Genomic DNA, 26,894 nt, shown 5'->3' on the forward strand with positions numbered 1-26,894 from the left:
GAAAGAGACAAGGAATTTGAGAGTGTATGCAAAGGAGTATTTGTAATGATGGACCATGGAGTCTAAGCCAGGTAAGGGGGAAAGTAAGGACACAAAGGGAGTGCCGGACAGTGAAAAAAGGGTAGGGTCAATGGATAGAGCTCCCACTGGAGTCAGGGAATGGTTGAAATCAGTGTAACAGAGGGAGTGAGCTGGAAAGTGAGTCAGTAGAAGTCAGAGAACAGGTTCCTTGAAATTGAAATTTTAGAAAGGGTGTGGTTATTGGTAATAAGGTCTGGGCCCAATATGATCATTGAGCTAGGTGGTGAGATAGAATGGAAGATGTGACTTTCCGTAAGATTACTGAGCAAGAGAATGCCTTGATGAGAAATCATACCTACCGTCAAGATCTTACTCAGATATTACCACCTATTTAAAGCCTTCCCGAGTTTCTCAGCTCTTCAGAGAAAATCCATTCCTTTTTCTCATTTCCATTATACCTGTTCGTAATGGACTACAGTTAGCTGTTAAATAATTGTGAGGGCAAGAACTATGTCTCATTTACCTTTCGATTTCCAAGCCTGACACAAGTCAAGACCTAACATGGAACATGACTAAGTGTTTTTTCCATTGAGTTGAGAAGAGAAATAATGGTCAAGTGAAAATAGAGCTTTTGAGGAAACTGATACCACAATAAACTTGGTTAATGTAAAGAGGGACATGTCAAACATATTTAATAACAGAGAGCTGAAGTTTTGAATTATCCACGTAGCCTTTCCTATTAATTTCAGCTAGTACTGTTCTTCCTTTCCTAGTTTTTAGTTCATTAACTGTACTAATTTTTTTAAATGTTTTGATTAAAATAACTTTATTTTCTTACATGCCAGTTTTATTTAATAGCTTCATAACCCATCTCTTAAAATGACTATAAAATTCTTGTTAGCCCAGGGTTTATGGGGCAGTAAAGGCTGTGTTCTAAAGGACCCACACAACTGGATCATTAATGTCCTATATGGGACATCACAAATAAAGGGAGGAAGAGTGGTTACTATTTCTGTTTAGTTGAACATACACTGGCATGTATGTAAAAGCTCAGCTGTTCTTGGTGTATTTGAATTAACTTTGGGAGAACCAGAGAAAGCTTCTGTTCTGTATAGCAATTCGTTGTGTAAAATTTGTTGAATTAAAATCAACAAAGATTTCTTTGAAATGAAACTCTATGTCATTAGTGTCCATAAATCCACATTTTCTGGAGAAGTCTTCACTGGCTCTGAAGATATCTTTGTTGTAAGCATCCTAGAGTGCAGAGACATATGGCTGTATTGCTGGTTTTCTTCTCTGCAAACAAGAAGTGGATGGTCTTAGAATCATTCACATACGATATTACTGAGAACTTCCAGCATAACAAAGATCCAGTTTGTCCAGAGTTGGTGTTCCATCTAATCACTTCATCAGTGAGTCACAAGCATGACTCTTTTCATCAGATTTCCTTGTCTGTTTCACTTACAGGTTTTATTTTACCTGGCATAAGTCACTTCTAAAGCTAAGTTTTCATACCTTTAGGAAGTGTTGTGCCTGCCACAGATACCAATATTATAAGTTTCATGGATAATAACTAACATGTCTGTGACCTAGCTTCTGCTGTTACCATGAATCATAATTTTAGTATTACCTGTGTTAGTAATGTTTTCATAACAATTTTATTTTTAGCAAATCTCACTTTGTGTGCTTTTTTGTTTTTTACTTAAAGGAAAGAACGCTTGGTGTATGTGGGTATCAGTATTGAAAACATCATTCCTCCACAAGTAAGTTTCTGGTTTATAGCATTTTTAAAGAGGAGACTGCCAAAATTGTTCTCAAATTTAACTCACTTTATGTAATATGAGTGGTTTTAAATATATAGTATACCTATTTTATTAAAAATGAAAATTTAGCACCTTAAAGACATCACCCAGGGCTTCCCTGGTGGCGCAGTGGTTGAGAGTCCGCCTGCCGATGCAGGGGACACGGGTTCGTGCCCCGGTCCGGGAAGATCCCACATGCCGCGGGGCGGCTGGGCCCGTGAGCCATGACCGCTGAGCCTGCGCGTCCGGAGCTCCGCAACGGGAGAGGCCACAACAGTGAGAGGCCCGCGTACCACAAAAAAAAAAAAAAAAAAGAAATCACCCATTTCCCTCATGATTAAAATTATGTGTATGCAGATAGCCCCAAAATGTAATATCACATCCAAACCAAGTTAAAGCTCACCCCACGGAGTTTATGTTCTATTTTTTTTTTTTTTTGTACCCTAAATTGGGTAATTCGTTTTTAGCTTCTTTATGTGCTATTTATGTGAAGTGACTAAAAAATAGTTCAGGGAGATTTGGTTTTTAATTCCCTCCTTTGGGGGTTATCAGAAACTTCAGTTTGTGTTCTTACAGTTCAGTTTCTTTGAAGGGATACCATTGTTTTGCAGTTATTAATCTAATTTATAATTGAGAAAGCTATCTCATGAGTGAAAGTATATGTAACATGATATTCATTTGAAATGAAGAAATTTTCTTAGTTTCATATGCAGTTTCATTCAGGCTTAATTAAATCACACACTGAAATAACCTGTCTTGGTTAGTTATTTTTCTGGAGCACCTTGCCCCTTTCTTCTTCTAAACCCATTATTTCATTTATTCAGCATATCTTTTGATTTATGTGTGTTAAGTTACATTATCGGTGGATAGACTTCATCATGATTGTTTTAAAAGAGGTAATTATAAACTCACAAAAGCATAAGTTTAATACAGAAGTGTTTTCATCCTTTGATCACCAATATTCTTTTTGATCTCTGTACTTAGTGTTGCCATGTTTATTCAGTTTTATGGGAATCATTTCACTTTTTTTAAACCTTTCACATGTGCTGCCTAGATGGACATTAGAAAGCTGTTAATTCCAAGGAACTTTGTTCTGTTGTGATTAATAACCTATATACTTATTATCATATTTTTAAACCAGGAGCCAGATTTTTCTGAAGATCATGAAGAAAAGAAAAAAGATTCCAAAAAATCCAAAGCAAACTTGCTTGAAAGGAGGTCAACAAGAACACGGAAATGTATAAGTTATAGGTATGAAATCTGTGAGAATGAAGGAGTGGAAAATGTTTTTGAAACAACCTGACCCCAAAGTATATGCTTTTCCCATTACGATGACAGTGATGATTAGAAATTGTATATATATTTCTTACTTACCGTCTTTAGAATCATAGAATTTTAGAGCAGCCAACATCATCTTTTCCAAATGTAATTTGCTCGTGTTATCCTCTTCTGTTTAACATACTTCGTCCAATTTCTGTAGCTCTGGGGATAAGAACCGATGCCTTTAACAAGGCCCACAGGCACTACATAGCCTGCCCTGCACTTAGCCTTTCAGCTCCACCTCATCCACATTTTCCCTTACTCTCTCAGGTCAGCCACACTGTCTTCTTTCGGTCCCTTTGTGTAGACTGTTTACTTGAATTTCCCTCCTGTTTTTTACCTTGTTAACAATCCTCTCTTAATCAAACCCCTCTATTATATGCCCTCATAGCAACCAGTTTTTTTTCTTGAAAGTACTTCTATATTTGTAACAATCGTGATTTTAATTTTTTGATTAATATTGCTCTCCCGCACTATACTGTTAACATGAAGGTAAGTACCATGTCCGTGTTATGCATCCCTCTGTTCTTTACAGCTAGCATGGTGCTCCATCAGTACCTATTGAGAGACTCAATAAATATAGTCTGGTTTACCATCTGCCACCAGAAATATCAGAGAGAGATTTTTCCATAGTCACTCTGTTAGTAGCTAAACCTAGACTAAAACCTTATCTTCTAATTGTTTGTTCGTCTAGTGTTCTTTCCACGACACCACCCTGTCTCACTCAAATAATAAATAAATGATATTTTAATTATTTTAGACCATTGTTAGACAACACCAAAACAGTCTTTTAACTTGAATAACTGGAGATGGAAAACAGAGTTGATTTTATAGAACTTTAAGCTTGTTTCCTGTTTATAAACTTTTGTCAGTGATCATGAAAGAGTTCCCCTTGTGTAGTTTCTGTTGTTATTGTTAAAACTTTATTTTGGGTTGGCCGAAAAGTTTGTTTGGGTTTTTCCATAAACTGTTATAAATAAAATAAAATGCAGTAGGATCAGTAAGAGTAAAATCCTTAATATTTAGGGGAATGGTGTCCATCTTATTCCTTAAAAAAAAAAAAAAACTTTTTAAAAGTACCGTTTTTTAATAAAATCATTAAAACTAGTGAAGTCAAAACCTACTAATGGAAAGTGCAAGTGTTAAAGTCAATTCTACTAAAACACAACAAATGCATTCCTAAAAATTGCCATTGTGTGCAAAATTGCACAAAAACTATAGGGATTATGGGAAATACGGAGTTAGGGTCACACACTCAAAAACTTCATTAGTGACACATTAAAAAAGAAGATAACAATGGGAGTACCATTTGACACATCTTAAGTGGTTAAGAAATAACAAGTACTACAATAAATATGACATTTTATGTTGAAAAAAGACCTGAAGCTTGTCTGTGGAAGTGATTGTGAGGAGAGTTGCAGTTTGTAAATTATTGTGTAGTGGTAGAAGGAGAGTTACTTGAAATCAGCCAGAAACTTGTAATACCAGATGCAGATGGCTCTAGCTTATAACACACATGATGAGCTTGGGTAGCTGGTAAATATTTGTAAGATGTGTGCACGTGTTTGTTTTGTGTATTCCTACACAGCTGGTGCAGTTTTCTACATTTACCTAGTGTTTCTCACAAGGAAAATTATATATAAGCAAGTATGAAATACATGTTATGCTTGAATTATTTCCTAATATATCAGTTATGTTGGAACAAATTTACATTATCAGAACAAGCATCATAGGGGAACTGTATTGTCTTTCAATCCTGATGTAATTGTGGTTTTCAGTGGGAGAAGAAATTTGTTTTATTAGCATTTCATCTTGGGTATATACCCAGAAGTGGGATTGCTGGATCATATGGTAGTTCTGTTTTTGTTTTTTTTGAGGAACTGCCATGCTGTTTTCCATGGCAGCTGCACCATTTTCCATTCCCACCAGCAGTGTACAGGGTTTCTGGGTCCTCCACGTCCTTGCCAACACTTGTCTGCTTTTGTTTTTTTCATGGCGGCCATCCTAGCAGATGTGAGGTGATGTCTCATGATTTTGATTCGCATTTCCTTGATGGTTGGTGATGTTGAGCATCTTTTCATGTGCTTGTTGGGCATTTGTATGTCTCTTCTCAGTTTTTCTTTTTTCCTTCTGCTTCTTAGTAATTTTTTCTTTTTCTTTTTTTTTTTTTTTTTTGCGGTACGCGGGCCTCTCACTGCTGTGGCCTCTCCCATTGCGGAGCACAGGCTTCCAACGCTCAGGCTCAGGGGCCATGGCTCACGGGCCCAGCCACTCCGCGGCATGTGGGATCTTCCCGGACCGGGGCACAAACCCGTGTCCCCTGCATCGGCAGGTGGACTCTCAACCACTGCGCCACCAGGGAAGCCCCTAATATATTTTTTTTAAGTTTTATTCGTCATATTCAAGCTCTAATAAATACACCTAGAATTTACTTTGTACATGGGCTGCAATGGGACTGTTGTGAGGATAAAATCTAAAGCACTTAATATATCAACACAGAAAAGAAACCCTCCCCCCCAAAAAAAAATTTCATCACTACTATCATTTAATAATTGTTTATCGGATTCTTATAGCTCCTAATAGAGGATGATGTCAAAGTTGACTGGAAGGAGCATTGGATTGAGGGCCAGAAGACTTCAGATTATAGCCCTCACCACGCCACTAATTAGCCATATATCTTTGAGTGGTTGGTCCATTTCCCTGGGTCTTGGTTGACATACCTATGATGGTGAACTAACCCAGATGATCCCTTCAGCTTAAAATTATATAACAGTAATATAAACTATGTTTTTTATCATAATATGTGTTGTGTGATTCATTTATTTATACCCTGCCTAGTTCCCAAAAGGAGGTAAGGAAGATACACATTCTTATGTAAGGAGCAACTTTTTAAGTATAACACCAAACACAGAAAAAATAGTGAAAAGGAAATTTGATTATATAAAATTAAGAAAGACTCAGACAAAAAGCACTTACAAAAGAAAATGTTTGCTTGCAAAGAAATTTTGTAAAGGAGTTAAAATTCAAAAGGAATGGCTTATGCGTTTTTAAAATAACAGTGAGTATATAGTTTTTTTCATAGTGGAAATAGTTTTTCCACATGGTGTCTGCAAAGACTGTTGCATACTTCAGACATTAACATTTCTGAAGTCAAGGATAAAAAGCCATTTTTGTTAGGAAATCAGTTCCTTAAGAAAAATTAAGTTTCCATGTATTTTGAAGACTAGAACTAGACAGCATGATTTGTGTTTGTTTGTTTATTTGAGAGGGATGCTGACTGGGGATGGGATGGGCACATATTTGTAATGATAGCAGGACAAAATGTCAGTCTTCCTGTCTCAAAACTTGAAAAAATAAGCAAAGGTTAAAGGGGAAATACACTTTGGGGACTTCCCTGGTGGTCCAGTAGTTTAGACTCAGCACTTCCACTGCAGGGAGCATTGGTTTGATCCCTGGTTGGGGAACTAAGATCCCGCATGCCATGGTATGGCCCAAAAAAAAGGGGGGGCGAGGAATACACTTTGGATAGAAATAACTGCAACATATGACAAAGATGTTAAAATCTTTAATACATAAAAAGCTCTTACAGATCTGTAAGGAAAGATGAATATACTGGCTAATAAAATGGGGAAAGGACACAAACCAGTACTTGCGAATGAAAAAGGAAAAATGACCAGTAAACATGAAAATAATATTGGCTTTACTGGGTATTCAAATTAAAATTAAGGAACAAAATAATTTTGTTTTTCCGTATTAGCAAAAAAATCTTAATGGTAAAATTCACTTCATGGTTGTATTTTAAATTGCTACAACCCTTGAAGAACAATTTGTATGCCTTTAAGCCAACAATTTTATTTGTAGCAAGAATACCAGGAACAAACCTATAATCCAACAAAATCTCATAGTGGAACCAAGGGGCATCTCACCAAACAAAAGAAAAGATAGAGTTATGAAAAGATACTGAGGAATGGTAGAGTTTAGATGAAATTTAAATGAAGAGTAAGGCTCAAAGCAAAGCAGGACTGTGAAAGGGTCAGTATCATATGTGTACGGCATGGTAGACACAGGGTCCTATTTACTTGAAAACAATGAAGATAGAGTGTGGAGTGTTGTGTCCAACCCCTTATCCAAACTCTGAATCTGGAATGTAAATCAAGGCTGCTTATTTGTGTTAAAAGTGACTTAGATCCTCTAGGCAGGGGTGGGTGTTTCATTCTTACTGCTATAATTTCCTTTGTCCAAGGGTTCTGATGGTCTCTGAATTTAGAAAACAGAGTGTCTCAGTAAGAAAGTAGTAGTGGCTCAAAGAAATAGATTGTTATGGCACTTTACAGCTGCATCTTGTCCTTCGGAGAAATCCTGTTTTCCATTAACTTTATATCTGGCTGTATCTGAATCTGTTATTCTAGCCTGATGAATAGATACACCGATTTTTACTTTCTCAGAATTTATCTTAAGGAAAAGCTAAGCGATATCTATAAGGATGTTTTTCATAGCATTGTTTATAATCATGAAAAATTGGAAGTAAACTGTTGCATGTAAAAATATGTAGAAGAAGAGTTCTTAACCTGAAACTTGTGAATCCTCTGAAATTATATGTAAAATGTTATGTTTGTGTAGGTATATATTTTCCTAGAGAGGAAATCTATAGCTGTAATGAGTTTCTCAACTCAAAAGGCAAAATATTTGGCTATTAGTCATTGTTTTTTTTTTAAGGATTTTTGATTAAAATTCTTTTTTTCTTTTTGGCTGCGTTGGGTCTTCGTTGCAGTGTGCGGGCTTCTCATTGCGGTGGCTTCTCTTGTTGCGAAGCATGAGCTCTAGGCTCGCGGGCTTCAGGAGTTGTGGCACACGGGCTCAGTAGTTGTGGCTCGCGAGCTCTAGAGCACAGGCTCAGTAGTTGTGGCACACGGGCTTAGTTGCTTTGCAGCACATGGGATCTTCCTGGACCAGGGATCAAACCCGTGTCCCCTGCGTTGGCAGGCGGATTCTTAACCACTGCGCCACCAGGGAAGTGCTGGCTATTGGTCTTAACTCTGTTGTTAATCACTGTGTAACTTTAATCCAATGCTGTCCAATTTACCGTGGTTATGGAAATGTTCTGTTACTTTGCTGTCCAGTATGGCAATCAGTAGCCATATGTCACTGTTGAGCACTTGAAATATGGCTAGTGAGGAACAGCATTTTTTAGTTTAATTATTTTAAATATAAATAGCCACATGTGGCTAGTAATTACCATATTTAGCATGATCTTCAAGTCACTTTATCTTTTGGTCACCTCAGTTCTAAAGTGAAAGGAGTTTTGTATGTGAATAAATCTTAGGAATCATCTAGTCTTGGTTTTTTGCTTTAAGTTGGAGGAAATAGCCCTTGTGAGATAAAGTATGTTTACCTAGTTTTAAAATTCTGACCATCTGTATATGAATTTCAGTAATAATAATAATAATATAATCTTTAATAACAACAGTAGTATACTTCTCACACTTAGTATTATTTCTGGAACACGAATTTTGTTCAGTTTACCTTGTCATATGATTTGTATAATCGGGTTGGCCTGTGGGCCAATCCAGCTCACTGCCAGTTTGTGTATAGCACGTGACCTAGGAGTGGTTTTTACATTTATAAATGGTTGAAAAAAGAACCAGAAGGATAAAATTATTTGAAAATTACATGAAATTCAAATCACAGTGTCTATAAATAAAGTTATATTGGAACACAGCTACTTTTCATTCACTTACATTGTCTGTGGCTGATTTTGCACTACAATGGCAGAGTTGAGTAGTTACGACAGAGATTGTATAGTCTACAAAGCCCATTACAAAAATATTTGTTGCTGCCTGGTATAGGTGATCTTTGAAAATGAAAAACAACTTAGAATTAGATACTGATTTACAAAACTCTGTTTTACCAAAGAAATTGAGGTTAACAGGACTGAGGTGGTCTAATCCAAGTCTCACAGCCCCAAAGTAGCAGAGAGCAGTTTCACATTCAGCCCTTTTTCACTTCAGAGGCAATTTTCCTAACCCATATGCCAGGACAGGCTGTAATGTGATTGTTGTATGTATTTTAGATTTGATGAGTTTGACGAAGCAATTGATGAAGCTATAGAAGATGATATTAAAGAGGCTGATGGAGGAGGTATGTGTTTATCATTCTCTCTTTTTCATCTGACTCGGCCAATATGTTAACTAAAATGCCCTGATTAGAAGCAGTGAGCAAGCATATTTTCTTATTCTCCTCAGTATGTATCACGATCACTACTGATGTTAACTGTCTGAGACTGAAAATAATCTCTGGACACGGTGTCAATGTATAGACTCAGAGCTTCTAATTATGTTAAAAGTAGTATTATTTTGTAATCTGATATGAAACATAAATGTTCCTCCCTAGGTTAAATGTTCTTCCCTAGATTAAAAAATTTTCTTCTGCTTCCAAACAGAAAACTTTGCTGTTGTCTTTCCATTTTTAGATCACTGCTGCTACAAAGTCACAAAAATTATGGATAATCAGAATCTAAATGATTGCTTTAAATTAAAAATCAATTTATTAATTTCATAGTCCTTAATGGGTGACATTAAAATAGAAGAATTTGAAGATAATTTAATTAAAGAGCTATGTAGGAAATCACCAGTGCTCCAGTGTTTTTATGAAAGCTCTAGAAAGGATTAATAATAAGTAGGCTGTTTGTAGTAAAACTGAAGAAGTCACTAGCTTTTCCAGACATGTGTGCCTTATGTATATCTTTGCTGCTAAATTCTCACTTCCTCTGCCCTGCAAACACAGTTTAAAAAAAAATTTAAAAATGGATTGGCCTCTTTCTAAAGCCACATCCAAAAGACAGCTTTCAAGAAGAGATTCTTTTTTTTTTTTTTTTTTTTAATTTATTTTTTACTTTTTGCTGTGTTGGGTCTTCATTTCTGTGCGAGGGCTTTCTCTAGTTGTGGCAAGGGGGGCCACTCTTCATTGCGGTGCCCAGGCCTCTCACTATTGCGGCCGCTCTTGTTGCGGAGCACAGGCTCCAGACACACAGGCTCAGTAGTTGTGGCTCACGGACCTAGTTGCTCTGTGGCATGTGGGATCTTCCCAGACCAGGGCTCGAACCCGCGTCCCCTGCATTAGCAGACAGATTCTCAACCACTGCACCACCAGGTAAGCCCCAAGAAGAGATTCTTGAGTGACTGCTGATAGGTATGAGGTTTCTTTTTGGGGTGATAAAAATGCTCTGGAATTAGTGGTGATGGTTGCACAACTTTGTGACTATACTAAAAACCTATGAATTATACACTTTAAAAGGGTGAATATTATGGTACATGAATCATACCAAAATTTTTGAAGAAGCAAGTTCTCTACATAGTAAACTTCTATTTAGTAGGATAAACAAAAGAGAGCTCTGTCAGCTAAAGATGTGAGAAAATTGCATATCTGTAGGAAGAAAATAAAGAAATCGAATGAAAATCTGCTAAGGACAATCTGTAGATATTAAAGGGAAGCTTTTAATAAACATATACTTGTCTCTCTCTCTCCCTCCCTCTCTTCCCCTCACCTGCCCTACACCCTGCCCCCTGGACTCAGGAGTTGGCCGAGGAAAAGATATCTCCACTATCACTGGCCACCGTGGAAAAGATATCTCTACTATTTTGGATGAAGAAAGAAAAGAAAATAAACGACCCCAGAGGGCAGCTGCTGCTCGCCGGAAGAAACGCCGGCGACTAAATGATCTGGACAGTGACAGCAACCTGGATGAAGAAGAGAGTGAGGATGAATTCAAGATCAGTGATGGGTGCGTGGTCTGTCAGTAGATCCCATTCTCTACATCCAGGCTTGAACAGGCCTACCAGATAAGCTCGGCCCTGCTCTGATGGAGCTTTTGTTCTTCATGCACATAGACAATCTGTTTTCAGTATACTTTAAACAAATTCAGCGATGCTGATTTTGGTTCTTTCTAGATTAAAACGAAGTTTTATGGGTTGTTTGTTTTTTGGGGGTGGCCCACACGATGCAGCATGTGGGATCTTAGTTCCCCAACTAGGGATCGAACCCGTGCCCCCTGCATTGGGTGTGCCGAGTCTTAACCACTGGACCAGGGAAGGGAAGTCCCTATGCTTGTTGGTTTAATATTCAACATTGTATTTAAATTTCATGAACAGCAGTTAGCGTTCATTTGTGGTGTACCTCTGTGTCACCTTCTGCCACCATGACCATGAGAGGTTCCCAGTCAAATGTGAGAAGTGGACAGGTATGAGTATTTAGAAACTATTCTCTTGTGACCCATAGGGGTTTGGGTTGGGGCAAGTAATTCAGTATGGAAGATCAGGAAAGGCTTCCCTGCAGAACAGGTATGGAAAGAATACCACAGAGTTTCTCCTCTCATTGTTTAGTGGAGGAAACAAACATATAAACCACAAAAAAGTCATGCTGCATGATTGCTACTAAAACGTAAGTCAGGGTACAGAGAAGGGCCAGATCAATCCAGGGAGGTCAAGGAAAGCCTCAGAGTAGAAATAAAGCTTTATCTGAAATGTGAAGAATGAATTGGGCAGATTGATGAATTTGAGATTAGAAGCAGTGAAGGAAAGAAGGTATTCTAAGCAGAGAAATCCTGTCCAGGGCAGCCAGGCATAAAACGTCATAGAATATTTAGGAAACTCCTGGTGTGTCAGGATAAGAAGAATTGAGGAAGCAGCGGAAAGTGCCCTGCTGGAAATGTGGCCAAGACATAAAAAGGAACCAGATGATGGAGTATTTTGTTTGTCATGCATAAGAATTTGGACTCTTTCCTGAAGATGATGAAAACCCACTGAATGGTTTTAAATACCAGACTAATATGAGGTTTATGTTTTAGAAAGATTCATCCTGGCATTCGTTCGGAGGATTTACTGAGGGGAAATGAGTGTAGAGATTAAAGAGACTTTGGGGAATTGCTGTAGTAGTTTAGATGGGATATGAGAGCCTGAACTGAGAAGAGGTATCAGGTTTGAGATATTATCTTTATGCGATAGACTCGGGAGGAATTAGTCCTTGATTAGATGTGAGAAATGAAAAGGGAGAAAGAAATTAGGATAAATACCATGTTTCTGCTTTGAATACTGGATGGGTGACAGTACCAAATACCAGGCTAGGGAACCGAAGAGAGGAGTAGGTTAGGAAGTAATGAGGTCACTTTTGGGCATGTTGAATTTGAGGTATGTGGAGGACTTCCCAAGAGGCCAAAGCAATTTACGTACAAAAATTAGCATCCATTCATGTTCATAACTCCTTCAAAAAAAAGGAGAGGGGGCAAAACATCTCTTCATTTTATAAACAGGGAAACTGATACAGTTAACTGGATATTTTACATTAAACGTTACTTAATAATTCACTGGACTTGTTAGAATCTGAACTCAGAACTCAAAAACGGGTTCACGGTTTTAAGTGTACCATCATAATTCATTTGGTTTCTCTTGGACAGATCTCAAGATGAGTTTGTAGTATCTGATGAGAACCCAGATGAAAGTGAAGAAGACCCACCATCTAATGATGACAGCGACACTGATTTCTGTAGCCGAAGACTAAGGCGACATCCCTCCCGGCCAATGAGGCAAAGCAGGCGTTTGCGGAGAAAGACTCCAAAGAAAAAGTACTCCGATGATGATGAAGAGGAGGAATCTGAGGAGAATAGTAGAGATTCTGGTAAAAATAATTTGTATCCACATCTCACCAAGTCAGTAAATTCTTATGACTTCTGGAATTAAGATTTCTTAAAATAAAATTCCATTCAATTGTAATATAAGCTTTCTGATGAAACTTTGAGTTCTATTCTTATGATTCACCACTAATTAAATCTTTCACATAAAGCACATCTGAGAAGGTAGATGCAGATGGATATGTTAACTTCATGCCAGACTCATTTAGGATTGTGATGAATCCTTTTGGTGCCAAGTGTTTCCATGCCTAGACTTTACCTTCATAGTGTTTCTTGGGAATCATTCTTAATCTGAGAACATTTTTCTCAGATGTCTAGCTATTAGAGAAAGATCACCAATTATCTCTAACATTTACATCATGATCAGTGATTATGATTGTTAGTTTTTATAAATTATCAGTGGTTGACGTTATTATAGCTTATGCTTATCTCTATTATCTAAATAAATAGTGAGAGGCACAGCAGGTAAAAGAACAGATAGGAATGCTTTATGGGATTAGCAGATAGGTAGCTGTCGTCTTACTGAGGAAGTGCCACAGACAGGAGTATTATATCCCCAACTTGGGCCAGGCTTGTGGAGTTCTACGTAACTACAGAACAATATCAGAATCAGGAATTTTATTGATAAAATACTATTATCTAATCAACAGTACACATTCAAATTTTATCAGGTGTCCCAATATTGTCCTTTATATAAACATCTTTTCCTGGTCAAGTATATAGTTCAGGATTACATATTGCATTTATTCATGTCTCTTTAGTCTCCTTTAATCTGTAATATTCCTCAAACTTTGTTGACTGTAGCATTTTTGAAAAATACACACTAGTTATTTTGTAAAACATACCTAATTTGTGTTTTTGTATCCTTGTGATTAGATTCTAGTTACACATTTTTGGCAAGAATATCACAGAGTTAATGTATGTCCTCCAGGTCTCTCTATTATTTTCCCTTTGTAATTAATAAATAATTCATAGGAAGATATTTTGAGACTGTAAATATCCTGTTCCTTATCAGATGTTTCACCCACTAGCTTTAGCATTTATTCATGAGTTTTCTAACTCCTTCCTTCCTTTTATATTTAATACTTGGTGTTCTGTAAGGAAGAGCTTTCTCTTCTCCCCTATATATTTATTTCTTTGTATCAGTGTGGACTTACAGATTCTTATTTCAGTCGGTGGATATGATATGTTACCATCACTATTTTGATACACTTTGCCCTAGATTTGGCCAGTGGGGACCCCTTTAAACTACTGGCTAGCTGTTTTGAAATATTTGAAATCCATTAGAAAACAAAGCTAGATATGATGATTCAGTGGAATTTGCTAGCATTCCTGAAAAACTGCTCTGACACAATGCCATAGTGTGACTTTGGTTTATTGATCAGAGGTGACATGACAAGAATAGTGCTATTTAGCAGTGCTTTGAAAGTTAAAGTAGTCCCATGAGCTGTATTTAGCAGATTTTAATTCCGTGTGGAAAAAAGGCAAAAATATAACTCCAGTTCTGTACTTATTTGAAACAGGCTCATCAGTTTTTTGTGGTTAGAAAGTTTAACCTCTGCAGTACATTGTGAAGCTATGACTGTAGCCATACAGCTACATATATATAGAAACAGCAGATTATCATGAGGCAAAATAGTAACTATCCACCAAGAAGAGCAGTTGTGGCAGCCATGCAGCTCACTGGGTAGCTTTAGGTTATATGAGATAAGGATTATGTAAAAAGGGTTTGTTTTTTTTGTTTGTTTGTTTTGGCCGCACCGCAGGATCTCAGTTCCCCCACCAGGCGTTGAACCCAGGCCCTTGGCAGTGAGAGTGCAGAGTTCTAACCACTGAACCGCCAGGGAATTCCCTGTAAAACATTTTTTAATCTTGAGGATTGACTGCTAATAGGATACATCTGTGAGGTTTGGCATTAAAGCCCCCCCAGATGTACTCATATTATTAAGAAGAAAATGAGAGACATGAAAGTTACTGTTCATTTAAAAGTTATGACTGAACTCTGCCTAATAGCTTTATATTTTTATAACCTAAGCTAACTACTTTTCTATTTAGTGGAATTAAAATTTGTACTTGATGGGACTTCCCTGCTGGCCCAGTGGTTAAGACTCTGCACTTCCAATGCAGGAGTCCCAGGTTCAATCCCTGGGCAGGGAATTAAGATCCCATGTGCTGCATGGCACGGCCAGAAATAAATTTTTTTTAAAAAAATGTGCTTGATTTCTTTTTCCTTTCTCTCTTTTTTTTTTTTTTTTTTTAACAGAAAGTGATTTTAGTGATGGTTTTAGTGATGATTTTGTAGAAACTCGTCGAAGGCGGTCAAGGAGGAACCAGAAAAGACAAATTAACTACAAAGAAGATTCAGAAAGTGATGGTTCCCAGAAGAGTTTACGACGTGGTAAAGAAATCAGACGAGTTCACAAGCGTAGGCTTTCCAGCTCAGAGAGTGAAGGTAAGGAATAGCTCTCCAGTTTACAGAAGTTTGGACAAGGCAGCAGTACAAATTATAACGTGAACTCAGGATGATGATTCTGTACCATTTCTTAGAAATTTAATATAACCTGTAATATCTTTGAGACAAAACCCTTTACTTTATGCCTGGTCAACTTATAGTTTAAATAACTGATACTTGATAAGATACTAACTTTTAAGGTCTTCATTGTAATAATTAAATTCTTCATTGAAACTAGAAGAGTATCAGAAAATTATGATCTGAACAAGATTTCTTCTGCTCCCTTATTATTTACGGCCCTCATTTTGAAATAACCTCCTATGTCCTGAATACCTGAACAGTTCCAAACCAAGGGTGCCTACTGTCTCTCTCCACCATAACAGTGAGCTTTAGTTGGTAAACTTTTATTTCTTAATAGCTTTAGCTGTGTCCCATACCAGAAGTACAGAAAAAGATCTAAAATATGAACTTGTGATATCCGTTTAGTCTTTGTAGTTATTCCAGAGTTCTTCCCAAGTTCATTTTAAATGAGTCTAACCCTTACCTTCCCCCATTTCTTTTTTATATATTTAATTCTCCATTGTTTATGGTCTGTTTTGAAGATTATTTGCTTTCATAGATCCTTGTCATTTAAGTTTGAGCCCAAGCCAGGAGAGCATGGGAAAAAAATGTTTGGATATGGGAGATTAAAGGAGGGAGGTAAACATCTGGGTGAATGTATATTTATCTTCATGTGTCATTAAAGACAGATATAACTTCATTAATTCAACTATTAAAAATAAATACTTACTGAACTAGTCACTGTCCATGGCCCTGGGAATAGAAGAGTGAAAAGAATAACCAAAAACATATAACTCTGTCATGTAACTCTTACTTTAGTTGGGGGAAGAGAGACAATAAACATGATAAATAAGCAGAATATATGATATATTAGGTGGAGATAAATGCTACGGAGAAAAGTAAAGGAGAAAAGGAGCGTAGGTGAAATTTCAGATAGGGTACCAAAGGAATGCCTCACTCAGAAGACAACATTTTAGTAAAGACCTGAGAAAAATGTTGATACCCACATGTGATTAGTGGGTACCATATTAGATAGTACAGTAAACCATTGTATAGACTTTGGAATTTATTCTGTGTGAGATGAGAAATAATTGGAGGATTTTGAGCAGAGGAGTGATATGATCTGACTTACATTTTAATTTGCTATGGTATCTGTATTATGAGTACATTGAAGGGGACAGGGAGGAAATCTAGGAATCTAGTTGGGAGGCCATTGAAATAGGCCAGGCGATGATAATGGTGGGTGAGACTAGAGCAGTAGCAGTAAAGGGGTGACAAGCAGTCAAATTATGGATATACTTTGAAAGTAGACCCATAGGATTTACTACTGGCTTAGATGGGAGAAAGAAAGGAATCACGGATGACTGAGCGATTGGAAGAATAGAGTTGCCAATAACTAAGATGGTGGAGACCAGAATGGCGCAGGTTTGAGGAAGAAGTTTAGGAGCTTGGTCCTGCCTGTTTAGAAATCCAGGCATAGATGTTGAGCAGGCAGTTTGACACATGAGTCTGGAACCTATGGATTGGTTGCCTAAAACAAATGTGAGAGTCATTGGCATATGGATGGTATGCAAAGCGATGAGACCAGGTGAGTCAAGTATAAACAAGAGAAGACGTTTAAGGACCACCAAGGACATTGAATAACATGGAATAAGAGTTAGCGCAGTATTTCAGATGTCCTGAATTGGGTGCTTAGTTTCTTTCCTTATCAGTATGTTTACATGACTCCCTAATTTGAGGGCTAGTGGGAAGGAGTTGCTTAGTTTGTGACCAGCCTATCTTCATTTAATTTAAGGATTCTGCTCTTTCCTAAAATCACGGGCAAAGTATACTGTGAATCACATTGGGCATTGTTGTGGGACTGAGAGGAGAGAGAAATAAGGCCAGTTATTGAAGGGAAATAGTTATGTACAAGCAAGTCTGAAAGCAGGACATGGGATGAATATGGGGAGGAAAAGGAGAATTACTTAAATCTGTTAAAGGAGAATTACTTAGCTCTGTTAATGGTTAACTGTGCCAATGGCTTAAATGTGCTGTTTATTCTAGAGAGCTATATATCCAAGAATTCTGAAGATGATGAGCTAGCTAAAGAATCAAAGCGGTCAGTTCGAAAGCGGGGTCGAAGCACAGATGAGTATTCAGAAGCAGATGAGGAGGAAGAGGAAGGTAAACCATCCCGAAAACGGCTACACCGGATCGAGACAGACGAAGAGGAGAGTTGTGACAATGCTCATGGAGATGCAGATCAGCCTGCCCATGACAGCCAGCCCAGGGTTCTGCCCTCAGAACAAGAGAGCACCAAAAAGCCCTATCGGATAGACAGTGATGAGGAAGAGGACTTTGAAAATGTAGGCAAGGTGGGGAGCCCTTTGGACTATAGCTTAGTGGACTTACCTTCCACCAATGGACAGAGTCCTGGCAAAGCCATTGAGAACTTGATTGGCAAGCCAACTGAGAAGCCTCAGACCCCCAAGGACAACAGCACAACCAGTGCAAGCCTGGCCCCCAATGGGACAAGTGGTGGGCAGGAGGCAGGGGCACCAGAAGAGGAGGAAGATGAGCTTTTGAGAGTGACTGACCTTGTTGATTATGTCTGTAACAGTGAACAGTTATAAGACTTTTTTCCATTTTTGTGCTAATTTATTCCACGGTAGCTCTCACACCAGCGGGCCAGTTATTAAAAGCTGTTTTATTTTTCCTAGAAAACTCCACTACAGAATGACTTTTTAGAAGAAAAATTTCAACAGACCTTGAAGTCTTTCTGTGAAGTGACCAGTTTTGAACTTTGAAGATAAATTGCTGTAAATTCCTTTTGATTTTCTTTTTCCAAGTTCATGGTCCTTGGTAATTTCAGTCGTGGGAAAAAAATCTTATTGTAACAACAAAGATTTGTATATTTTTGACTTTATATTTCCTGAGCTCTCCTGACTTTGTGAAAAGGGTGGATAAGAATGCATTCCGAATCTGTGAGGGCCCAAAAACAGAATTAGGGGTGGGAGAAAGCACTTGTGCTTTAGCTTTTTCATATTAAATATATATTATATTTAAACATTCATGGCATAGATGATGATTAACAAACTGCTTAAAAGTTCAAGTCTGTATTATTGCAGTTTGAGAGTTGTAGATAACATCATACATAAGTCATTTAGTAACAGCATTCATGAAATCAGCTTGTTTACTATTGGAGATAACCACACTTAATAAAGAGACTGAAAAAGTACCATCGTAAAAAACTCTAACCTAAGTTTCTCTTATAGCGGAGTTTGTTGTTTAAAAAAAAACATCATCTGAAAAGCATTTGTACAGTAAAATGTATAATGAAGCTTTGACAACCAGATTGTGCTAGTAAAAAATTTTTTAAACCAGCTTTATGCAGTGGTGATGAGGTGGCCTTTAATATGCTGTCATGGAGAATTATTAGTGAAATGAGTGTGGTCTTTCATAAGGACCGGGTGGACTGTAAACTTTGCAGATAGTGTAACTCTTGTCTTCTGGCCACTTAATATTTAAATATCTGAAATATCATTTTAAAACAAGTACATCTATACATAACATACATGAAGAGATGGATGCTAAGCTGACCGCAGTATTTTAGCACATTTGTAGAAGGGGAAAGGATTTTCAGGTGAATTTTAACTGGTCTATTCTTGCCCTTAGTATCTACTTCAAATTGAAGTCTACAAACAAAGCAGTTCCTTTGGGAGGTTTTTAGTTTGAGTTTGTGTGTGTGTGTGTGTGTGTGTGTGTGTGTGTGTGTGTGTGTGTGTGTTGAAATTTCCTATCTGCCTGGATATATTAGCAGGGTTTGAATGTAGTTTTGGCCTTTGGCCATTAGACTTCTATTAAAATTCATTAATAGTCACACGACCAATATAGAATTGATTGAAAACCGCCAATGTACTTAATAGGTATGACATCCTTTTCAAACATCTCAACACTTTAAAGAAAGATAAAGCCCTTTGTTTCAAGAAAAAAGGGGTTTGTAACTAACTAAATATCTAACACATGTAATTGACACTAAAATATGAACTTGTCTTAGTTTCTGTTACAGCTGTAAAATTTCAGGCAGAGCCATAAATAACATTGTACAAAGTGTAGCACTTGTGATTAAACCTTGCCTGTCAAATTCTGAAACCTTCAGCCATTATTTCTGTGAATACTTTTGCCCTGGGATTGGGTTTTCTGTTCCAGTGCTGTGTCTGTTGCCGGCAATGGACACACCATATCTGCTGCTGGCCCAAGGAACTTCATTAATTTTTCTTTCCAAATTAAGCATTATATGTGCTAGTCAGTGTGTAGTAAAGCACTTCTCTTTTTTATTATTAAAAAGCTGGCATTAGACTTGCATTATAAATACCTCTCTAGAAACTTTATACTCCTTTTCCTCTCTCCACAGGTGTTGCCCTTAAATCTTATCTTTTGGCCTTGAAAGTTTATAGCTGTTGTTTTTCACTTGTTGGTTCTTGGTTTTCTTTGTTTTGTTTCACTTTAGTTCTGTAGTACCTACCCATTGATATTTTTGCTTTGATTCTAGCAGTGTATATGTATCTGTATAAAAAATAAAAGAATGAAAGCAGCCTAAAAATAGGATGCACCAATAGCATGTGGTTCCAAGCAAGTTGTGATTTTTATTTTGAGACAGTGTTCCACCAGAAGGGAGGGAAGGGCTTACATTCACAGACAGTAAGTAGGGCTATGTAAGGAGCCACATTCACTTACCAAGCCTGCTTTCTGGCTAGGTGTGTTTCGTTTATTTGAAAGTCAGTTAAGAATGTTGGCCTTTTTAACTATCTAAAACAGGCAGGCAATAGAAGGATTCCTATTAATGCAAGGTAAGTGGTTAGAATGAGCAGGTGGCCTATCCTGCCCCCAGTCTCCCGCTACCATTTTAGTCCCGCTGGGTAAAGCCACTAAGGTGCAGAAACTCCCATGTACCCTCTCTCTACCTCTGGACACACCAGCTTCTGCTTCAGCCTATTAGTTTTCTTCAGTTAAGCAAATGACAAGAAGTAGTATTAAATGGGTAGATTATTTATTTTACAGGATGCCTAATGTGAAATAAGGAGTTCTTTTTACTCTTCTGCTATAGAGAGCAAAAGGTAATTTTTATCTTAGTAAGGACTGAGTATTCTATTTAGCAAATGTCCCACTGACATTGATACCATTTTTGCTGCCTGTTATTTACCAAACTTGAATTCAGTGTTTGTGAACTTGATAGTGTTTCCCTTTGAATTCCCTTCACATTCTGATTAAACCAGTTAACTATGCTTCATCTACAAAGAGTGCAATCTAAGCACCTGATAGTTACAAATTGCTATCATGCAGGTAGGTTAATTATGGCTGATTAAATGTTGAACAGTTCAAAAACAATTCTGCTGCTTGGTGTTTAGATTCAGTCCCTCAAAGAGTCTGTGGTTGCTGAAATACTAACTCTGAACATGCTTTGAAGAAGTTTAAAAAGAACAAAATGTAGGAAAAAGTGAATTTTCTATTTCCAAAGACATAATTCAGTCATTAGGAACTGGACAGAGTATAGGAAAGCAGCAGTTCATCTAGAGTTTAGAACATTTTGGATCCTTGTAATTAGAGTACTAACCATGGATTTAGGCTCCCAATAGCTGCCATGTAATAGAGTCCTTTAATACTTTAAACCCCCTTTTTGGAAATACAAATTGGACTCCCAGTATCAAACTCCACAGTCTATAGCAAATATATTAAGGGGAGATGTAGTTTAGTACTCAGAATATTTAGTTTGCAGTTTCTGTAAAGGTTTGAAAACTAGACAAATTTTCACAAAGCAGAAACTTTGAATTAAAATACGTGAAAAGAACTGAGACTGAAAATAACATGTTTTGGTTTTGTAGACTTGTGCTGATGAAATAGTGTTTCGTGTAAACGTTTTCTGTTGTTGGCACATTACTAGAGAATGACGGCAGCGACATTCTCAAGAATATACCTGATTTATTGAGGTCAGGTTTCCTTGACACATCTTTTTCCAGTTGGTCAAGGTTGCAGATTCCGAGAATTAAAAGGAGTTTCATTTAGAATAAATTCATGTCTACTGATAATTTTTTTTTAATGATCTACCAAAGAATCAAGGACTTCAAATGCTAAAGAAGTTGTTGAAAAAAAGATTTTTAAATAAATTAACAGGACATTACAAACTCCAGTTTTTACTTTTTGGTTGATAGAACCCATCCCATAATATGCATTTGGGCAAAGAACATATATTAAGAAAAATGTAGGTGTTTACTGTTATTTAGAGTTTAAAAGGTGGGGAAATGTTAGCTATTTTTAAGTGGGACTGATGGAATTTCCTCTGTCACAAGGAATGCCTTTTTAGCTTATGTTCGTGGGGATAAGAGATGTTAACCGTTCGCTAGTTCTACCATACAATTGAAAGGAACCTAATGAATTTACAAGTTTAATATTCAGAAAAAGTTGTGAACTGCCCTTCACCAACACAGTGGAACAAACAGGTCCCTGATTCATGGCATTGCCTCACAGTGATAGGACAAGTATTCAAAGACCCAGATCTTTTTTTAAATGGAATAAACATATATATGTATGTGTGTATATATATATATAAATTAATATGTATATACATATCTTAGATGTTAGAAGAAATAAAAATGAACCCTTTGAAATTATTTGACACTATAAAAAATAAGACATAATTGTAACTGATGTGAAATTATGAACATCATTTAATTACACAAAGCCTAGAGAAAAATAGTGAAGTTCCTCTTCTTGGTTTAACATCCTGGTTCTCCCAAGAAGCAAGAATGCCAAGACTGCATACCTTCTGTATCTACCTAGTCCTCTGCTTAATATCTGTTATTAAACTTTCTTAGAATAAATTCCATTCCTATTTTATCCACCATTCCCAGTTTGTACCTGTAAACCTACCTTGGAAGTGGCAAGCTAACTGCTGATTTACTTCATTGTTTTTATACCAATCCTGAAAGACAAGACCCTTTGCTATCAATGTATTTAAACTGAGTTATTTTGTTATGTGTATACTTAATAATTTGTTTTCAAAATATTTCACTCTTAAATTATCATTAACATTTTGAGTGCCAAGAATTGCTAAGTAACTATGTAACGTATATTGAAGATTGTCATTCTCCAGCAAGCAAGCAGTCATTAATAAGCAAAAATGTAGTGCTCTTGGTATATAGCTACTCTAGATGGTACACTTGACACTTTTTAAAAATTCATATAAACCCTCTCGGAAATTGATTAGGATATGATTCCATTAGTGAATTTTTTCATTTTTGTCACGTAAGCTCAATTTTTTTTCATTTTATGTTTATACCATTTTGCTCTGGGAAATGCTGCAAACCCAATTCTGACACATTGTAGTGATTTCAGTTAAAGATTTTTATTTTAATAACTAAGATGTCTATCCTATGCATAAGTTATATGAGAGGGCATAACAAATTATTGGACAAGTAGAAATTTATTCATTAAGCTCCTTAGACATTTTGAATGAGAAAAAACATTTTTAAAGGAACTACATTTGTGTTTTTTGCCAAACCGGTACAAGCTAGAAAATGCACTAGGGACTGAGTGACCTGCCTTGTTCATTTTGCCACTGGATGATGTAAGTTAAGAATGGAATTGTTAACCCTAACTATATATTTTCTTGACTTTCATCAGTTTCTAAAGAAATATAATTCAAGTGTTTGGGATTTTGTTTGACATGTATTTATGAGTTCTGTTCTTAGACCAGGAGCTAGCTGCATGTCGTGCTTATGAATGGCCCAGAACACAATCATTGGGAAACTTAATGGCTCAAGACCTTCTGAATCATTTAACTTATTTTGTATGTTGCAAAAAAAAAAAAAAGTTTATTTTGCTTGAGAGTCACATTTTTTTATAAATGTACAGCTTTTAAGGGAGGGGAGGTGGAAAAATACCCTAAAATAGGATGTAGATTTTTACAATTGTGTTTATGCTAGAACATCTACAGGTGCATTATGTAATTAAACCTAAAATTGTTTAAAAATTTGTGCCATGGTCTTTTTCATTATCCTGCCCTTTAGCAGAGTTGGTGCACATCAGTACTGCTATATGGACAAGCCTTGAAATTAGGCTAATAACCCTGTCTCCAAAGCTTTAAGATCATTGCATGAAAATTACACACACACACATACGCACATATACACACATGTAGACATATATACACAGATCTAGTTTATATTAGTGTAAATTTTCAATTGAAGAACAGCTATAATGGCCCAAATTTGGCAGTTAGCAGCATATTCTTTAAGTGCGTGATTTTCGTGATGCCTAACTAACTATTCTCAACGTTGGTCTGATGTTTTGTTCTCGTATCAAAGTAGAGTCTTGATAATGGTATCTGAATTATAGCTTGCCCAAACATGCCAGGAGGTTTTGTATACACCTTGAAAGGATGTGTCCTGTGCTGGGATGGGGGGGTTGGGAGTGGAACAGAGCTTGGTTTCTTTTCAATCTGTAAAAGAAGGAGAAACTAGAATTGTTTGATTTGGTTCTTGTAGACTCAATTCAGTAGACTTAATTCCACAGGAATATTTGTCTGCTGGAGGCATGGCAGGAGGGGATATCAGGTTCAAATTCCAATTCCCTTCTTACTTGATAAAAAGTATTTTGAAATCTTGTAAATCTGCTGATTCTAGCAGCCTTATATGGCACATTTTACCATAAGTTATATTGACACCTTTGTTTAAGTGCCATTACTTTTTGCCATCTGATAATTTACCATTCTAATTTCTCACCTTTGTAGCGCAAGTGTATTCTTGTAAAGAATTAAATCCATAAACTTCTACCTAAGTTACCTGTATCTATTGTCAGTTAATGTAGGATGTCAGTTTCTTTGCTCTCCTCATCCATTCAGAAATGAAGCCTGGGAATCATTTATTTCCAGGCAAAGAATACAAATTCCAGATAAGAATTTGTAGATGGCTTATGTTAGATTTTCATTTTAATTTTAAAGTAGTAGCTAGGATCCAGGGAGTGTTTAATCAGAATGCCTCTTGGATTGCTTTATTTTCCTATGCATAAAAAATTATTCCTGGAATAGGTTCTCAGAATGCTTTATTTTGTTTCTAGGAGATGAGAGCTAAAGCAGAAACTCCAAGATTAGCATAAAACTCTTGAGGTAATAAGGAATGTGCTAGTAGTTAAACAGGAGAAGCTGGCATGCTCTCTGCCACGTATGACATACTGCATGTATCGGGGGGGGGAAGAGATTTGAAAACTGGAAATGTGATTCCAATAATGCACAAAGTAAATTTTGTGCATAGAAAATATAGGAATTCCTGGTAGCTTAAAGCTTCAGGGGTTAACTGCAGTGTATGAACACCTAGTGTGTTAGAATTGCAGTGCATAGTTGTTTAAATACAATATTCCTTGTTAGTGACGACCAGAATACATTGTGGCTCATGCCAATATTTTTGTTAATGAAATGTTCAGTGTCTCACTATAGTCTGATCAAAACTCTTGGTGTTTTAAGATAGGCCCAAAGCTATTTGATGGCTATTGGCCTAATTGTGTAAATTTTCTTTCAAAATGTTTTATTATAATACTTCTGTCATTTCTTTCACTTAATATATGTCAATTGTGATAATAAAAAAATTAAATAATTTGATGTATTTAGCATGATGTGTTTGCAAACTTAGTTTATTTTAAACTTTGTAGCACATAGAAAGTTAAGAATTTTCAATAACAGTTGATGAAGGTTGAAAATTTTTATCACCTCAGGAATAGATGAATTGTTCCCTTACTATCTAGAAAGTAAATTTGCAAGTGCATCAATTTCCCCAAAATAATGTTTAAGGCTATTTGCCAAGGATGTGAATTATAGATATTAGAAAGCTTTCTTGATTTCTATCTTTAGCCTCTGGAGAACGGACACATTAAAGAGGCCTTGGACTTGTTCTGTGTGGCCCTGTGGGAGCCACAGAACTAGGCCAGAGGGCAGAAGCCATAGGCAAAAGCTTTCTATTTATTCTATGGAAATTCTTTTTTACAGAGTTCTCTAATAACTTGGATGTGAACTGTCACCAATAGGGGATGTTTGGGTTTAGGTTGAACTGCCATTTGCAGGACTGTAATAGATCAACACATTTTAAAAGGGGTTAAAAAAATAAAAATAAATAAAAAGGGGTTAGACATTTAAGGGGCCCTTCCAATCCTGAGTATAATTCTCATCTACAAATGTTGATTTGATAGATTTTCCTTACTCTTGGAATACAGTAAGATGCACAACGAACTCATTTTTTTCCCCAACAAACTAGTGGAGTTCATTATTTGCAATTCTGATTTAAAATATTGATAAACTATTTAGGTAAAGAACTTTTGGATCAGAATTTCACTTAGTGGAGTGAAAGCTGATCTATGCTGGCAAGACCAATGACCAGCTACAGTGCTTCTTAGTGATTTATTTGAAATGTTCACTTAAACTGAATTGGTCAAATACGAGTGAGATGCTGTGTTGGAGGCTAAGGGTGACAGCGCTGTGGCAGCCTTGAGAGAGCTCTTTTCTGGAGCTGACAGTGGGGTCCAGAACATGACTGTCGACCCACATCCCTTTCAGGTTATGAGACCAGAGAATGTAAAAGAGTTCTTTTCTTTTAAAAACTGAGAATCGGTCTACTATACTGTGATCATTTAGTAGCGGTAGAATTATAAAAAGTAGTGAAAACTTTCTAGTGAAACAATTAAATGTTGGGTGAGATGAATGCTTGTGTGTCGTTTTGATTCTTCAGTCACTTCACATAAGTTCTTTAAGGTCCTAAAAGTCTAAAATGGAAAAAAAAACCACTCTAAGGAAATGTGAATTCATATTTGCAACATTAGTTTTACACATAAAGTTATCCCCAAAGCAAAGTCAACTAGGAACTTACTAGTTCATGGTATATATAGGTCACGTATAGCTTCCTTATTGTTCCTCTTTGCCCATTTCAGAGCCACTTTATCCACACTCGAGCACCCGTCCTTCTCTCCAGTCTCCAAGGAACAGATGTCACCTCTTTTTTTGCCACATCCCCTCTGCCTGTGTCCTTGATCTGGCCCCTTCCCTCTTGCCTGCTCTGGGTCTTCCCATCTCATTGATTTCTCTCTGACCTCCAGCCCTCTATATTCACTTTCTCGATACAAAACTCTCCCTTATCATGGAAAACAAGTGTCATCCTGTCTCCCATCCAATCTGTTTCCTACTTGACAACCAGTCTTTAAAATAAATAGGTTATAGAAATGTTAAACTATATTTGAAAACTCTCACTGAAATGTCAGAAATTCCGAAGAGAAACTCTAGGACCCTAGCAGGCTTCTCAAGAACATACCTGAACTCCATCATGAGGAACAATTGTTCTAGAAAGCTGAAATTTACAATATGGGAGAGGGTCCTCCCTTTTCCCTGCACTTGTTTCATGTTTTTCTTTTGAAATGTCCATTTTCTTTCCTCTTTGGCATTATTGCTTGCTAGTGGGATGCCAGTAATTGCATCTTTTTTTTTTTTTAAGGATGAATTTTGAGGTTAAGTAGGGCTTACCAACATCAAGGAGAAGCA

At 36.8% G+C, this 26,894-nt stretch overlaps 1 protein-coding gene and 1 non-coding gene across 3 annotated transcripts in view; both read left to right on the forward strand.

The window, feature by feature from the left end:
* RSF1 (remodeling and spacing factor 1) overlaps positions 1–23,350 on the forward strand; it is a 167,110-nt gene extending 143,760 nt beyond the window's left edge. For both annotated transcript variants that reach the window (XM_060018209.1, XM_060018208.1), the window contains exons 10-16: positions 1,730–1,784; positions 2,965–3,074; positions 9,214–9,281; positions 10,716–10,923; positions 12,592–12,812; positions 15,089–15,277; positions 17,384–23,350. In XM_060018209.1, the coding sequence (XP_059874192.1) occupies positions 1,730–1,784; positions 2,965–3,074; positions 9,214–9,281; positions 10,716–10,923; positions 12,592–12,812; positions 15,089–15,277; positions 17,384–17,952 (1,420 nt within the window). In that variant the 3' untranslated portion in view covers positions 17,953–23,350. The remainder of the gene's footprint in view (positions 1–1,729; positions 1,785–2,964; positions 3,075–9,213; positions 9,282–10,715; positions 10,924–12,591; positions 12,813–15,088; positions 15,278–17,383) is intronic.
* On the forward strand, positions 14,910–14,982 carry TRNAG-UCC (transfer RNA glycine (anticodon UCC)). Its single transcript has one exon. It is a non-coding gene; the product is annotated as a tRNA-Gly (tRNA).
* Positions 23,351–26,894: the final 3,544 nt, after the last annotated feature.

The sequence above is a fragment of the Delphinus delphis genome, chromosome 8 (genome assembly GCF_949987515.2).
Source record: "Delphinus delphis chromosome 8, mDelDel1.2, whole genome shotgun sequence".
Classification (NCBI taxonomy): Eukaryota; Metazoa; Chordata; class Mammalia; order Artiodactyla; family Delphinidae; genus Delphinus; species Delphinus delphis.